This window comes from Grus americana, chromosome 2, assembly GCF_028858705.1.
Source record: "Grus americana isolate bGruAme1 chromosome 2, bGruAme1.mat, whole genome shotgun sequence".
In the NCBI taxonomy this organism is placed as follows: Eukaryota; Metazoa; Chordata; class Aves; order Gruiformes; family Gruidae; genus Grus; species Grus americana.
Window position 1 is genome coordinate 132,170,044 of NC_072853.1, and position 16,731 is coordinate 132,186,774.

The 16,731-nt window shown below is 49.3% G+C and overlaps 1 protein-coding gene and 1 long non-coding RNA gene across 3 annotated transcripts; one reads left to right on the plus strand and one right to left on the minus strand.

The window, feature by feature from the left end:
- Window positions 1-583: 583 nt before the first annotated feature.
- HOXA13 (homeobox A13) lies at window positions 584-2,119 on the plus strand. The gene is made up of 2 exons (XM_054815590.1): window positions 584-1,257; window positions 1,875-2,119. The coding sequence occupies exons 1-2, from the start codon at window positions 585-587 to the stop codon at window positions 2,117-2,119; spliced, it is 918 nt and encodes a 305-aa protein (XP_054671565.1). The 5' UTR covers window position 584.
- Window positions 2,120-8,318: 6,199 nt separating this feature from the next.
- On the minus strand, window positions 8,319-16,671 carry LOC129202581 (uncharacterized). Of its 2 annotated transcripts, none has more exons than XR_008575748.1 (3): window positions 16,534-16,671; window positions 10,729-10,892; window positions 8,319-8,537 (listed from the first exon to the last, which is right to left on the minus strand). It is a non-coding gene; the product is annotated as an uncharacterized LOC129202581 (long non-coding RNA). The 2 variants fall into 2 exon arrangements; XR_008575747.1 differs by having other exon boundaries at window positions 8,319-9,576.
- Between the last annotated feature and the right edge of the window lie 60 nt (window positions 16,672-16,731).

Consider the following 16,731-nt stretch of genomic DNA (forward strand, 5'->3'; position numbering starts at 1 on the left):
GGAAGGGGGTCGAAGGGGTGCGGTTCATCTCCTCCCCGAGATGAAGGGAGGCCTCCGGGGCTTCCGCGGCTCTCGGGGCGGAGAGGGCCCGAGAAAAGCGGCGCAGGGGAGAAATCAAGGCGGGGTGCTGGGGGGAGCCCCGCACCTCGGGGAACGCGCCGTGGCAACAACGGGGCCAAAATGCCCACGCCTCGGTGGCGAGGGGAGGGAGGGCCGGAGGGAGGAAGGAGGGAGGAGGGAGGGAGGAGGGAGGGAGGGCGGACGGGCGGGCCCCCCCGCCCCCCCCGCGGCGCCCGCGCCCCGCGCGGCGGCGGTAGGACCGCGCCGTGCCCGCGCCCGTGCCCGCGCCCCCGGGCCGGGACCCGGCCCTGCGCGGTTATTGCGTTATTTAATTATCTCCACTTTATTCCTTCAGATGTTTATCAGCTGCTTTGCATATCACGTGGGGGCGGGCGGCCCAATGAGGGCCGGCCTGGCGCGACACTGGCGCGTCAGCCTTGGTCAAGTCCCGGAGATTGAGTATCTCTTTTTTCAGTCTTTGGGGCTTTTAAAAAAGAGCCACTAGTCTCAATGCGGAGCGGGCTATGACAGCCTCCGTGCTCCTCCACCCCCGCTGGATCGAGCCCGTCATGTTCCTCTACGACAACAGCCTGGATGAGATCAATAAGAACATGGACGGGTTTCACGCCGGCAGCAACTTCGCGGCGGCGGCGGCGGCCAACCCCTGCCGCAACCTGATGGCTCACCCCGCGCCCCTGGCCGCCCCCAGCGCCGCCGCCTACACCTCCAGCGAGGCCCCCGCCGCCGGCATGGCCGAGCCCGCTGTCAAGCAGTGCAGCCCCTGCTCGGCCGCCGTGCAGAGCTCCTCCGGCGCCGCGCTGCCCTACGGCTACTTCGGCGGCGGCTACTACCCCTGCCGCATGACCCACCACAACGCCATCAAGTCCTGCGCCCAGCCCGCCTCCACCTTCGCCGACAAGTACATGGACACCTCCGTCTCCGGCGAGGAGTTCACGTCGCGGGCCAAGGAGTTCGCTTTCTACCAGGGCTACGCCGCCGGGCCCTACCAGCCGGTGCCTGGCTATCTGGATATGCCCGTGGTGCCCGCCATCGGCGGCCCCGGCGAGCCGCGCCACGACCCCCTGCTCCCCATGGACAGCTACCAGCCTTGGGCCATCACCAATGGGTGGAACGGGCAAGTGTACTGCCCCAAGGAGCAAAGCCAGCCGCCTCACCTCTGGAAATCCACCCTCCAGGGTAATACACCTGCATGGCTCCCCCTGCCTCCCCCCCCTCCTCCCCCGCTCGCCCCTCCCGGGTATCCCGCCGGCAAGGCTCCGGGATCACCTCCGGGCTGACCCTTCCCCGCCCCGCCCGCGCTCCCCGGCCCCATCTCGCCCCGGCCCGCACATGCCCCGGCGCCGCTGGAGCGGCACCGGTGCCGCCCCCTGCCCCCCGCCGGCGCACGGCGCATCCCGCCTAGCCCGGCCGGCCCCGCCGCCGGCCCCGGGAGAGGAAACAGCTGAAAAGGGCCGCGGGAAGGTCTGCGGTATTATTTTCCATAAACTCCGCAGCACGCAGGCTGGGTAAATCGCTGCAGCCCCGCGCGATTCTTCCCGGAGTCCCTCGCAGGGCTCCATGGGGTTTGTTATTATTATTTGTCTGTCTGACAGAAGCGAGCCTTTCCGTGCCTAAAAGCTGTCTGTGGCGGCCAGGAAAGAGGAATCCCAAATGCTGAGCCGGGCGTTAGTAGCTAAGCTGGAGCGGGGCAGGCGGAGGAGTGCGCTGTAACTCTAACCCCTGTACCACTTGAAGATGTCCTAAGCGAGTCGAGCGATTTTCTAACGCTTGCCTGCATGGTTTTTCTGTTCCAGACGTCGTTTCGCATCCCTCCGATGCGAACTCGTACAGACGTGGGAGAAAGAAACGAGTGCCTTACACAAAGGTCCAGTTAAAAGAACTCGAAAGGGAATATGCTACAAATAAATTCATAACCAAAGACAAACGGAGGAGGATATCGGCAACTACAAATCTGTCAGAGAGACAGGTCACAATCTGGTTCCAAAACAGAAGGGTCAAAGAGAAAAAAGTGATCAACAAATTGAAGACTACCAGTTAATGGATTAAAAAATGGAGAAGCAGCAACTCAAAAGTTTCAGAACTTTTTTTTTCGTGTTCAGATTAAAATAATTATTAATAATAATTAAAAAGAGAAAAGACAATGAACCTCTTCTTTCAGGACAAGAGATCTGTATCTTTGGAATTATAGCTTTTTTTTTTTTTTTAAATATTGCTGTAGCAAAATGGTTAAAACTGACAGTTCTCCTGAAATCCCAAGCAGCCAGCCAGTATCACTGACAGACTGTAAAGCCCACACGCCCAGCCCCGAGAGATACACTTGCAATTAAGACACACGATTTTCTGAGAAAGTTGTAAGTACTTCTACGACCTTACTGTTTGAGAAGACTCTTCATGGCCATGATGCGAGAGCTGGTTAACGTGAGGAGGTCGATGTGGACACATAAGCTGGTTTTCTTCCATTGCAATCCAAACTGTATGTTGAATGACTGCTCAGGTAAACCATAGTGAAAAAAAAGTACAATTACTGTATGTTTTTAAGCAATGCATTTAATGTCAAAAAGTAATAATAAACCTCGAAGGTACTGAATAAGGATTTCAGAGACATCAGTAATGAAGGAAGCTCTGTGGAGGATCTATCTTGATAGCAAATTAAAAACATCGCAAACTAGTGGGGATAGAAAGGAAAATATTTGCTTGGAGATGTCTTTGGTTTTATTTTTTATTTTCAAAAGATGATTTGTCATCTGAACTGGGGTTTTTTTGTTGTTTATTTTTTCTCCTGCAGACCGTACAATAGATACTTTTTAAAGGACTCTGCCTATTTTAAACCTCAAATAATCTCCAAGAATTAATATTCTAAGTCCCCGGAAATCTTAAAATATTGACTCTGGGTGGATACAAAAAACATGAACATTGGCATTTCTTTACAATAAAAAAAAAACCAAAAAACTTCCTGAAAAAAAATCCAAGAACTTTTGAACTGAAATATGTTTTTCCCCAGAAGTATTTTGATTTATATAATCTATATTTTGATCTATAAGTAATTAGTCGTTTCTCCTTGTTTATTGTCTGTTATGAGGCCGCAGTAGAACGTTTAGGGATTCTTTTTACAGCACCTTTTAATCCAATCAGTTATTTCAACCAGCACATTATTTTGTTTTTATTCACTATAAGAAGCTATCTTGTAAATAATAAAAAAAAAATCAGCGCACTGTGAAAATGTACTTGTGCACCCTCTTTTTTTTATATTTCTACTGAAAAATGAAAACCCAAGACGTGTAGATAGGTATAGTAGTATTAATACTGTTAATAAAATAGTCACTGTAACAAAACGTGAAAGAAATACTCTTTATTTTTCCATACCTACGTACATTTCATAAGAAAAATATAATGTAACTGTCTTGTAATTGTAATACTGTTCTTTTCCATTATGTAGCTTATGTATATATGGTGGTTTTTTTCTGGATGGTATTTCTCTGGGGGCAGGCACGCCTGATAACCAGCGTTCCTAAACTCTAAATGTTTCGATAATGTTAAGCAGTGGTTTTGCAACAGGGCTAGGGGCCTGGGGGAGGAAGAGCGGGACGATACTAGTGTAGCGCTGCAGCCCTCGCCCGCAAATGGAGTCCGCCGGCCGGGCCCTGGGACGGGGGGACGCCGCCCAGCCTGGCGATGCCTCAGCGGGAAGGTGGCGGCGGGGGGGGGGGGGGGGCTGCGTGGCGATGACAGGACAGCGAAGGCCTGAAACCTTGACCTTGAGGGGAAAAAAGAGGCGATTTGTGACCTTGACTTTTGACAGCTCCCCTCGCCGGCAGCATCTGCGGGCCGACAGCGCCACCTCGTGGCCGGAGTCGCGCCGCGCCCGCACCTGGCCGCGCCCGCGCACGCACCCGCGCAACATCCTCACTGCGGGTGGGCGCGCACACGCGTGGGACCCGTGCCGCCACGCGCGGGCGGGCCGCTCCGCGCGGAGACCGCCGCATATCCTTATACATATATACATAAAATATGTCTGAATTTGCAAGTCAGAGCACGGAGCAGGTCGTGCTACGCTCGCTCTCTTTCTGGCAGTGGCAGGAGGCCGATGAGGCTGAGCTGGGGGTGAAAACCGGTGCTCAACCGGTGCCCGGCCGGGCGATGCCGGTGCGGTGCGAGGAGCCGCCGACCGGCCAGTGTTGTGAGTGGCGGGCGAGTTTGGTCGGGCACAAAGGGAGGTTTGCTTTCGCCGCCTGTCTCCCGAGGTGGTCTGCAGCTCTAATTAGAGCTATTGTAGGACCTTTATGGTACATTTAGAGAGTATCATGTGCCGCGCTAACTGTGCGCTTCTAGCTTTACATTTCTAAAATTCAAAAGGACTCACCTCTGCGGGGATCAGCGCAGAGCGCTTTCCGACCCTCAGATCTGACTGTAGCGCATTCGTGAAATAACTTACATGAAAAGTACCTGCAGGAGCGGGATCTGTTTTCCAGGAGGCTATCGTGTCGGGGACTTTGCGCTCCGTGCGGGATTTTAGCTTTCCCGCGGTGTGCGGGCGCGTTTTCCGCCCGCCGCTCGCAGCTCTCGGGGCCGCGGAGCGCTGTGATTTCTCAGGCCGCGGATAATCGGCGGCCGCGGAAGGTGGGAATATCGGCTGTGTCCCCTCGGAGGCCGGTAAGGGACTTTCTGAGCGAGATTTCCCCCGTTCCACCGTGAAAATAGCCGAGGAGATGTATAGAAGAGGCAGCCGGTTTCCAGGCCGTGCGGTCGGGATGTGCTTTGAGGTGACAGCGAGTCCCTGTGAAGTGACGGGGGGCAGCCCCTATGGCAAGGACCTGGCCTGCCCGCGGCGCCTGGCGAAGGACCACGGTCAAAGATCCATGGGCGCAACACTGCCCGAGGGGGCAATAACCTGTCCCCGGCGAACAGGGCCTTGGGCTGCCCACGGGCGAGGGGAACCCGGTGGGACCCCCTCGCCGCTTGGGAGCCAGCAGCCTCCACGACGCCCGCAGCAGCCCTGCAGCCTGGGATTTTCAGCAGAGCTGGAGCAGACAGCAAATCCCCGCGCTGAGGGGTGCCGGAGCCAAAGGCAGCCGCTCCTCCTGCTTGCACCCTGCGTGGAGGTCGGGGGCTGCGGGCTGGCTACGGGGACCGGTCTCCCACTGAGTGTACCTGCGGTCCGCGGGTAGATACCCACCGGTCTGCCTCGGCCTCAGGCACTAGACAGCCGCCTTTCCTCCCAGTCATTGCAACGCTTTCTCCTGAAGGAGCTAAATTGCCTTGAGAAAACCACTTGTGAATTACACTTGTTCTCGCTCCGAGTGAATAATTCTATTTATTCCGTTATATTTCGCAACCTGTATAATTATTGTATGAGACATGCTGCAAATTACATGTGTTGCAGGTCGGAGATGAGGGTGATAGGCAGGATTCGAGTCCTGTGTATCTCAGACAGGATCTTCTATTTTCACATCGTGCCCCAGAGCGACATAATTCAGGGGCGCCTTGAAAGAAACCTTCAACGAGAATATGGCCGACATTAGTAAAATAACAGCTTTTTTTTTTTTTTTAAGGTAACTTTTAATCTGAGCTAGCGTTTGAAGATTATGTTTTCACATTGAGCGACCCACCATTCAAATCTGCTAAGCATTTCTAGACTGACCGTGGATTAGCGAATTTAAATTCCCACTACTGTTCAAATAGCTCTGCGGCATATATATTTCACAGGGTAAAAAGGGGAGCGTTTGACTGGCGATCGCTGGCAGGAGTAAGGTAACATTTTGGATCGGACCCCTGCTACCATGTAAGTAGCGTCGAGGCTCTCGCAGGCTTCAGCAGGAGGAGCAGGTCGTGTTTCCCAGCCCTGTGGCGGAGGAGAGTCCCAGGCGTGGGAGCGGGATCAGGACTGCGGCTGGCCGGCGGCGGAGCCCCCCTTCCCCTCCGGGGTATCTCCCCCGGACACCCGGGAGTGCAGCGGCCGCGCCGGCAGCTCCGCTCCCCATCCCACGGGGACGGCGGCTCCTCTCGGACCCGCTGCCTTCTCCTCGGGTTCGGCTCGAGGCCCCGCTCGGGAAACGGCCCCTGGGTGCGAGTGTCTTGGTCAGGTGAGTAAAGGCCGGGAGCTCCGTGCCTTGCTCACCGGGTACCCCTAGTGAGAGTGCTGCGGGAAGCGTCGGTGCCCGGCGGAGCCCTCCGCGCCGCGGCCGTGCGGCGACTCAGGGCACCGAGACGGGAGTGTCTGCGGTTTTCCGAGTCGCGAAAGATTCTCTGTCTGCGGGGCTTGCGTGCTCGCCCGCCCCCCGCCTCGGTCCTCCCGCGTCTCTGCCTATCCACGGCTGCACCCACGCAGCCCTCCGCGCCCCCATCCCTCCGTCCCTTCGCCGGGTAGATGCGGTCTCGGAGCGTGGGGGAGAGCGGGTGTATAGGGGGTGTGTGTTCGTGTTATTTATTACCTTCATTTACCGTCCAAAAGCTGTTGGCACATACATTTTCAAGTACAAATTGCTGTTGTATTGCATATTCCCCTCTCACCAATCTGCCGCCAGCGTCCTAAAATACATCCCTAATATGTTTTACAAGTAAATATATCACCAACGAAAATAATTAAGCAACGTGATACATTACTTCACGACGCCCGTCCCTGCACGCAGTTCGGAGAGAATTATTATTTATATTCCCCGCGTTACTGGGAATGTTTTAAAATGGTGGTGGGGAACTTATTGTGCCTGGCTTGCTGCGTAGACTTATATGTGCGAGGAGTTTTATTTGTAGACGTTTAAAAAAATGTGCCGGAAGAAGGATTTGAAAAGAAAACAAACACAAAATTAAAAAACAAAACGTACATAAACAAAGTAGGGTCTCTATTTTCTCAGCTCCCCTAGAAATTAAAATGTTAGGTATAGCATTTTAGCGGATGTGCAGAGGGACGCCAGGGACAGAGGGAGCAAGTTATTACTGTGTATTTAGCGTATTTATTGAAACATTAATGTCAGAGCAGTATTTCATTCCCAGTGTAAAACGCAAAACATAATTAAAGACAAAAAATATTAGCTCGGTTTCACTTCAAGTAATTCTTGAGGGATTCAGCGACATATACTTTCATTCCCGGTGTCTGGAGATGTTGGGTTATAATCACCTAATTCTGGGCGTCCTTGGTCCCTCAGATCTGAAATTCCCATGGATAGAAAGTGGCCTTACGTTTTTGATGCGGACGGACGGGTACAGCAAATTTTTTGTATTTTTTCCCACCAAGAGAATAATCCGGTATTTAATCTATCCCCGCCTCGAGCTCTTGGCAGTAGCAAAGGTGGTTTGCTATGGGAAATAAACCTTGACAGGAGCATATTTCCGAAAAAGAATTATAAGTAGAACTGCAAAGCTGTATCTTTTTCGGCCGCCTTTTCCTCAGAGAGATTCCCGCTTAAAAACCCTCGCTAACTGAGATGGCCTCTGAAGTATACGGAAAAATATGGTATTCAATATCGAAATGCTGAAAAAAGAAAATCACCCATTGCTTCCAGAGCAGCGACTTTATTTTGTATGTTTCTGAACGAACGGGTAAGCATCTCGGCCTTTAGCCTATAAATTAAAGTTATTTAAAAAAAAAATGCTATGGCTTAAATAAAACCCCATTCCTGGTGCATTTCAGCATTCTCCGCGGGCAGCGTTAGCAATAAAATCAAGACAGCGTTTAATACAAAAAAAATATTGGCAGGCGCTAAAAGGCCGTTTGTTGCCATTCATAACTTTTAGATGCGTTTTAATGCATTTTAATGATGATTTGAAGAGATGGCCTTGCGCGTTCTCGGCCGGTAAAGGAGTCCAAAAAGAAGAGGCTGGGATCGGGGGTGGGGGGTGGGGCTCTTGGCCGTGGGCTGGTGGGTGCCAGTCGGGCCGATGCGCCCCGGCTGCGGCCGCAGGGGTCTGGTCGCGGGTGTTTTAACCACGACGTGAGCCTTTCCCTGCCCCCCGGGCTCCCTCCCCCTTGAATGCAGTTGATTCATGAACTAGGGTACATGCAAATGTTCATTAAGTCTTTCCTCCCTCCATCCCTCCTCCCTCCGGCCTACCTCCCGCCTCCGCACCCCCCTCTAAAAAAAAAAAATAATTTTTTTTTCTCCAGTGAATAGCTTCAACATGGCGTGCTGAAAGGCAGAAGCTTTGCCCGTTCCTAGATCTGAACTGTGATTAAACATCCCCAAAGAGAGCATCTCTCTTCCTCCCGCCGCTCCCCCTCCCCTCCCTCCCTGTAGCGTAGAGGAAAGCGCCCTCTTCTACGTAGGAAAGGTCAAGTCCTACAACGCACAACCCACGGTCATTACTGTACTGTGACCCAGCGTGTACTGGGGAGGAACGGCCGGGTGTCCCGTGATCAAAAACACTGGGACTTTTTTTTTTTCCTCGTGCGATGGGAATCCGTGGAATTAGACAGCATTTTAGCCTCTTACAGTCACCTTGTGTGCAAATCGTCATCGGAAATCCTAGGGAACCAGGAGAGACAGAGAGAGGAAAAAATAAATAGCAATAATAGTAGTCATAATAACAGCCATAATCGTCATTAGCCTGTGATATTGCTGCATTTTGCCTGAAGCTGGCAGGAAGGACGATGTGCCCTAGTGGCTAGATTTCTCTCCGTCTAAAGGCAGACCAACTAGAACAAAAAAAAATTATAAAACCCCAAATCAACAGGAACCCAAGTCACTGGGAGATCGAGAAGGAGTCTCGATTTGTGGACCGGGTATATTTAATCTGTAAGGGACGAAAAAAAAAAAGTGCACTCCATCCTCATTGATCTGGAGGTCTACAGCCCAGCGCGGGATCCTAGCTGTCAGTCTCCGTGGGGATATATTTTTGCACAGGCGAGAGACTTCTGGATGCTGGGGTAAGATTTTCATGCTCTTCCTGGAAGCGGCTGAATGTTTCTCCTCTCCCCTTGCTCGGTGGTGAATTAAGCAAACAAGCCAACAACAAACACCCACCCGGTAACCCCGCAAAGCCCCCTGCATGACTGGAGCAAAGTCATTTGGAAGGCCTTTGTGGAGTGTTTCCCATGCCCCCGCTCTCCCCACAGCCCACCCACCCCACTCCTTTTCTCCCACGGTGTTTAAGGCTGAAGTGCCGCTTCTGCTGCGGGGACCTGGGAGAAGGCGGCTGCGGGGGCTGATGCTAATAGGGACGAAGAGCCCGTTGAGAAAAGTAAGAGTGTTTCTCCTAGCTTGAGTGCTGGCTCCACCTTTCCCAGAGATGTTGCTTCCCAGCATAACATAGGTGGAAAGCAAAGAAGGCTCTTGGCAGGGGAGTGGGCCAGGAGAGGCTGGGGTCAGAGCCCGAGACGCGGGCAGACTTGCAGATAGAGCTGCTGGTTGCTTGGCTTTGTGATGCGCTGGGTTGTCTTGCAGAGTTGAGTCAGGCTGTGTGGAAAAGCGGCTCCTCGGTTTTATTCCCGGTTGTTTTATTCCCGTATGTTTGTCTCTCAAATTATTTTAATGGTTCAAGAGCCGGGGAGGAGGGTGGACGGCTCTGTGTGGAAGAAAGCAGGGGAAGGATGTTTAACCTGTCTGCTTTTCGCCATTGCCTGTGTGTATCTAGAGAGAAAAATGCCAGTCGGGTGTTGTAACCTGCCAGTTTAAATTAATCTGAACTTCGTCGTAATCGCCTTGATTTCAACGCACCAAATAAAGTGCTTTTATTTATTCCTGATCGTATAAATCGGCCTCTGTAGTCAGCTTGGGCAAGGAGCAATGGAAAATCAGGGTATTTTAAGTCTGGTTTTAGCCTTCGGCATGCTCTTGGATAGGCATAAAAAATTATAAATTTTAATACAAAGTGATCTCGGATGGGCTTCGTCTCCAGCTAGTGGTTGGTTTATGTTTAAATATATGAGGGTTTGCAAAATGAAAATACCGTGCTGTATGGATACTTGATGGGAGAATAAAACCGAAAGAGAAAGGACGAGTAACCCACACACTCCGCCTGGTCCGATTCGGGGGGATTTTGCCCAAATTCCCCCGGCCTCTGCGGTGCGGACTTGTCGGGCTGATGCGCCCTAATTTCTTTAAGAAGTGATATTAGTATAGGTGGGTTTTTTTAAGAATTGGGAAAGAGAAATAACAGGGACCACCCCGGCAAGAGCAGCCATATTAGGCTTAGAGGGAGAGCTATTTTTATGGGTATCTTTGCGTGACATATGAGGGAACAGACAAGAAGCGGTCCTCATAGAGTCGGCTGAGCTGTACGTGGGCATACGATTGCATCCTCAACTGCAGCGCGTATTTTAAGCTCGTGTTGGACAAATAGCTTCCTATAAAGGTTACACAAGTACAGGTACCTTCATTATAATGCAATTTTGAGAGTCCATCAAAATATGAAGTTGGGGCTTTGAAGTCGTTGATTTGACAGCCCCGGTATAGTGATACTTCCTGTACCCGCCCCCTAAAACAATCCTTGATGAAGAAATGTCTTTACTTCGGTGGGTTTCACGATATCTGAATAAGGCTCTCCTATAAAGTTAGCAGTGTGGTACAGTAAAATCTGATGTGTTTCTTGGCGAGTTGGGCAAAATAATAAAAAAAAAAGAAATACCTTTATAAATCATTGTTAAAATTCAATGTGCATTAGAGAGAACCTTATATCCTATAAAATCCAATTTAGCTTAGAATCCCGGTCGATTACCTTGACTTGAATTTCTGTGGCAAAATGTGGATCTTGGTATCGCAGGAACAGTCTAGCTACGGTGAGCTCGTCTCGGCGTTGAGGCATTTCACTTTCTGTAGCTTTCTGCTCTTAATCTAGAGAGCACATTATATATCTCATAGCTCTGCTGTGTTGTTTGCATCCTGAATTGGTAGACAGAAAAATGCTTGTTTGTCAGAGGCAACGCAGTAGGATATTTTTTTTCCCCTCTCACTGAATATATTTCCTGGATTAACAAATCTAAGGTCAAGTTCAAGGCATCAGTTGTAGCAATACTTTTAAATGTAAGTCGACATGGGAATGTTTTGGTGGACTTTTTTTTTTTTTTTTTTTTTTAACGTGTAGGGTAAAGCGGCATTCTGGGCTGCGGGTGAACTTTGCATGGGAACATCGCCTGAGATGTGGCCGTCCATTGGGATAACCGCGTTGGTTAATAGCACCGCACTTTCAAGGGATTGCTGGGGATGTTCCCTAAACCGCTCTGGTTAATTCCGCATAAAATACATCGGCATGAAAAGACTGAAACCTGCTTACTACAAACGGCGCTAATGACCTGGTTCTTTGTGGGTCTGGGTGGGAGGTGGTGGAAGGTGCCTGCTTTTCTGTACCGACGGATTATAACCAGGGAAATTTGCTTTCGCACTCGTTTTAGAGCCCGCCGTTTGGTCTAGACACCCTTCTCCCGCACCCTATTTTTGCAAGAAATCTTTTGCACCTGTATCTGGATAGACCGGGGGGGAGGACGGGGAGAAATGAACGACTAGATGTGCGTTTTCATGTGTCGGAAAAGTCTCGCAGAGCATTCAAGGAAAGAAAATGAGACATTTATGGTAGCATCGTCAGTCAATCAATTTCTGATATACTTCGCCGTTTGAGAAAATACTTCCTTACACACACACACAACCTTATTGCCAAATATGCCTTCATTCTCTTTCAGGAGCAAGCTACGAGCAGTAAATATAAACAAATTTTTAGAGGGATTCAGCACCCCGGAGCCTGGGTGCGCAGGGCTGGAGAAGCGAGGGGTGAGGAGACACGGCGTTATGAGAAACTCCCTGCGCTTGTGAAGGCGCCGGGAGTCTGTCACAATAACAAATCCTTTGGCTGCAAAAGGGCAAGAGAATAGTACTCAAGAAAGAGAAATTATCTGTCTGGAAGAAGCTTCCTCTCTTAAAAAAAAAAAAAAAAAGCCCTCGATATTTCAGCTTGTTGCAGCTATTGGAATCAGGGTCTGTCTTAGGATAGAGCCCTCGGATGTTCATCAGCGCAAAGGGATGCAAAATATCATGGTTGATCGCCAACGACGGGTAGATCTCTGTAGGTCCGTAGCCGTTTAATCCTAATGGTCAAACTAAACCGGAGGGTTGGGAGGAGGAAAAAAAAAAACGACCACCCCTTGAAGCTTTTCCATCTCAGCGACTTAGAAAGGTAGAGAGGGTGACAGAGGAAACGATAGGATTTCGGTAACTGATATTAAAAATCAATCTAAAATATTCTACTCCCAGATGAGCGCAGCCTTTTGAGATGTTCAAGCCTCTGAAATAATGTAATGCGATTAAATACAACAAAAGAGTCAGAATAACCTTGTCTTGAATCCTGTTTATATCTGCCCTTTCTCCTTACACGTATTCTGCAGTTTCCTAGCAAAATCACAACCATACCGTTTCAGGTTTTGGACAATAAATAGTCACAGCACGGGGCTTCCATCTCGCCGATATAAAAAACCCCTCCTATTATTTACATTATTTGTAAAATCTTAGCCAACTATTGTAACACTACCTTCTATTGCAATGTTAAGGAAAGATATTTAGTTAAAAAAAAAAAAAGAAAGAAAAGAAAAGAAAAGAAAAGAAGGCTATGTATAGCTCCTTTCCAAAACGGACAAAAAGGCAAACAGAAAAGAAACACCAGTTAAGAACTTCTGAGCCCGAAATATTTAAAATCCAAACAATATCACGCTTTTCTGAAGCAGCATTCCAGGCAAATTTTGCGAAGAATTATCGCCTTCTGGCCTTATTTTCATTGGAAAAGGTGGGAATGGGTTGCGCTTTTCGTTGGCAACAACGTTGCGAATTCCCTAATATTACGTTTTTCTAATAAGCCTTTGTAGTCTGTAATCAACCCGCAAGTTCACAAAACACTGTCCTAATTCCTGAGATATTTTCTCCTGCTCGAGCCGTAGCACCCCTCACCCTTCCTATGCGAGAGGAGCAGCAGCGATTGATGCCAGCAATCGTGTAATATTTTAATTAGCTCCTCTTGACGCAAATTCTTCTTAGCATACGTTTCTCCTGTTAATTATAGGCACCCACCCTATTGGCAAGGTAAACGGTCAGCTTCAATTTTTTTTCAAGCAAAACTCGGTACAAAAAGGCAACAATTTAAATACTATAGAACTTGACCTTTTGGAGACGAGCGGTAGTAAGTTAAACAGTTCCCTTTGCACGCCATCTGTATATATAAAAGCTAGTCTATCGAGGCGTCCTAGCTCTGTTTATATTCCTCCAAAGAAGAGATGTAGCTTTTTTCCCCTCGCTTTGTTTAGCTTAGCTATGGGTAAATGTGCTCACAGTCTCCCCACCTCTTGGCCACGCTTGTCCTTTGCAAAAACGTCCTGCAGCAGAACTCCCAAATTCAGAGCGGTTTTACCCTCTCTAATCCGGCCGAAATACATGGGAAGGCGTAACGAATGCATTTTGCTTCTCCAAACGAAATGCCTGCCTTTGTTTATGTTGTTTTCAGTGAGGTTAGCGAGGGGAAGGCTCGATTTTCCCCCTTCCTCAACGCGGAAGTCCCAATTACTGTATTAAAAGAGCAATTCAACATTAGACCAAATAATCAACATTGATAATTGTGCTGAACACAGCAACTTAACAGCAGGCTCCCTGCAATTACCCACACATTCCGGGGCTTTAAGCGTACATTATCTCTGTTTCACTTAACAGCAAATAAAGCAGAGAACAGCCTGTGCCTTGGGTGTCTACTCGCTCTCAGACGAGCTGCACCCCTCTCAACCTTCCCCATTACCCTCCCCGCTTGTTCTGCAGGCGGAACCGGGAGGCATTTTGGGGTACCCCTGCGTTGCAAACCCGCTTGAAGAAATAGGCTGCTTGGTTTGGGGAGGGCGAGGGGGGGGGACAGCTCTAGCGATTCAAAAGTAGGCATCGGGGCTGCACGTGTACATGCTGCGAAAGCACACATATGCCCACACACACAGACACCCACGCACACACACGCCTATTTCCAGTTGCCTTCTCGCCCTTCTTGCCTTAATTTCCCTTTGTTTCCCAGAGGCAGCCCCGACCTCTGGCACGGCGGAGCCTCGCACGGCGCCACAGTCCCGGCTGCAGAGAGGAGCGGGAAAGAGCCCCATACAAACCTGTGCCAGCTCTGCTCCCCATTTCTAGCCCCAAGGTTTGAAATTTATTGAAATGCAAGAGGGGGGCTGCTGTGAGTCCGAGGAGGTGGCGTCCCGCGATTAAGCCTTGGGCAGCTCTGTCATGTCTGCTCTGACACAAGCTGAAGTTGACTGCCAAAGTGCTATAAAACCGCAGGTCAGTCTAGAACTGTTTTCGGTTCTCCTAGACGCGCCGTGTTCAATTATAGCCTTAAAAGCCCTAATACAAGTGCAAGAATTTGTTTGCCATCACACAGAGGCGGGGCGAGGCTCTGCAATGGTGGCGCCTTTGTTATCTCAAAGTCACTGAAATCCTTATACATTCCTTTTTGTTTGAAGGGAGGGGTGTCTGCGTGTGTGCAGGGTGTGGGGAGAGGGTTTTCATCGACGGAATTGAAGGGTGGGGGGATACAGGGAAAATAAACAGTGCTCGGATACCAAAAGAGGGTTTCCGACCCCCCAACTCCACCTCACACACACACCCGCACACACACACACCCGCAAAAGCTCGGGGGGGAAAGTAAATGGGAGCAAAAGTATAGCGCTAAGCAAAAAGCCAACCAGAGCTCTTGCACCCCCCACCCAAGTTAAAAAAAAAAAAAAAAAGAGGGAGAGAGAGAGGGAAAAACCCCAAACCCGTTTACAATCCCTAAACGACACTGCAGTCTTCTGCTAGCGGTTTTGACGACATGCAATCTCTTTCCATCCACTTTCTAGCAAATACGTCAAGCTGGAAGAGTAATTCATTAATTTCAAGTTCAGCTCGCAGACATGCAGTAAGCGTAAGAAGTTCTTGCAGCAAACCAAAATACAGAGTTCATTACAGGGATACGTCCAGAGCATTTGATTTGTGAACGGTAACCCTTGTAAAATAAGAAAAAGGCATATAAACATTAATGCTAATAAATTAGTTTACTCCACTACAAAGTAATTACTTGATAATATTGAATTTACAGCTTGAATTCAAACGCAACAGTTAACTATAATGTAGGGAAAATACATAATGAGAATATTTTCTCTGTGCACAACATGATTAGATTTGTTATTGAGTCAGTTACGATAAGCTAAGCAATAAATAAACAAATCGATGTTGACATTTAAATACCGAAGATCTCCAGAATTTACTAGAGAACTTTCTCCGGATATATAAATACTTCTACAGCACTGCAGAGGAAGAGGGGGGAAAATCCAAATATTATTTCCCCAACATTTTCGTTTCCCTTCCATTAGTCTCCAAAGTCCACGGGGGCATGGATCTTGAACTACGTCTAATTTCCTAAGAGCACCGACTTCACAATACCCTTTTTGCCGTTCTGTTTTTCTATTTTGATGAAATCCAGCCGGAACCCAAATATTTCTTTTCTGAAATCGAGCATCAGAATAGCAAAAAAATATTTTTTCCGAGAGCCTAGGGATGTCCATGCCTCAAAAGGTGCTGTATTCTTTGGCGTATTTCTCTGTTTTCTTTGGCTCTGCTCATTTGGTGGGGTGTGCATTTTTATTGGCAGAGAAGTACTTTTTAGTCTCTGCCCTGTACAATCCGCTTTCTATATCATCCCTTTCATGCAACAATAGTAAAATTTTAACCACGTTTTTAAAATAGGTCTCCCTGGGTCTCAGCCTTCAGCGACGGTACGAAGCAAAAAGGAAAGTATCTCGGTACGGCAAGTTTGTTCCTAGGGGTTAATAGTATGTCAAATAATTTTAACTAGGCTTCTGGCAATTAAACCCGGAGTATTTGTCAAGCCGGGGTAGCCCAACATCCACTGGTTTTCCAAGTATTTAGCGGCAGCGTTGAGGCGGAGAGATCAGCAAACACTCTTTAGCTCCGTGGTCTGCGATTTAAAGGGGTTTCTGGCGTTGCGAATAAGGCAAGAGACGGTTTGGATGGGGTGAGGAGAGAGAACCTGCGTCCTGGGAACCCGACATTGTTAACTACCTCCAGCAAAGCTTGGCTGAAGCCGCGCGGGGTATTTGAGGTTAATATGTAAGTAAGGGAAGGAAGACACTAAGCGCTTCGGAAGTGAACATGAATGCAAGCATGTAATCTATTCACCATGAAAATCAGTACAGACTTGACCCTGGCACATTCTTCCTAGTAACGTTTCCAGAAAAACCCTGCGGGGAGAGGGGTCTTTTTTTTTTTCCCCCCTTTTTTTCGGGGGGCGGGAGGGGGAAGCCCAAACCGAACCAAAACAAAGTTAAAAAAAAAAATTAAAAAAAAAAGAAAAAAAAAACCCGGCCGATTTCCTCGGGAGCGGTTTATGCTCGGAAGCAGCTTTCCAGAAGAAACCGTGACTGCATCTCTCCTGTGCCCTCTTTCTCGGAGCCTGCCAGCGAGCCGCCGAACGCCCCAGCAAGCACACAAACAAACAGAAAGGTCTCACCTAACCCTGGGGGGATTGCTAAGCCTCTCTACTCCAGAGCCAGTGGGTGCCATGGGCCGGCCGGCTAAGTCTGGGGCAGTGGCAACGCGGCTTTGTGTCCCCCAAGGCTAGCCCCCCCCCGGCCAACCTGCGCTCGGCTCGCCCTTAGGCGCTGGCGACGAGCTGTTGCTTCCCCCCGCGATGGCCACAAAGGGAGCG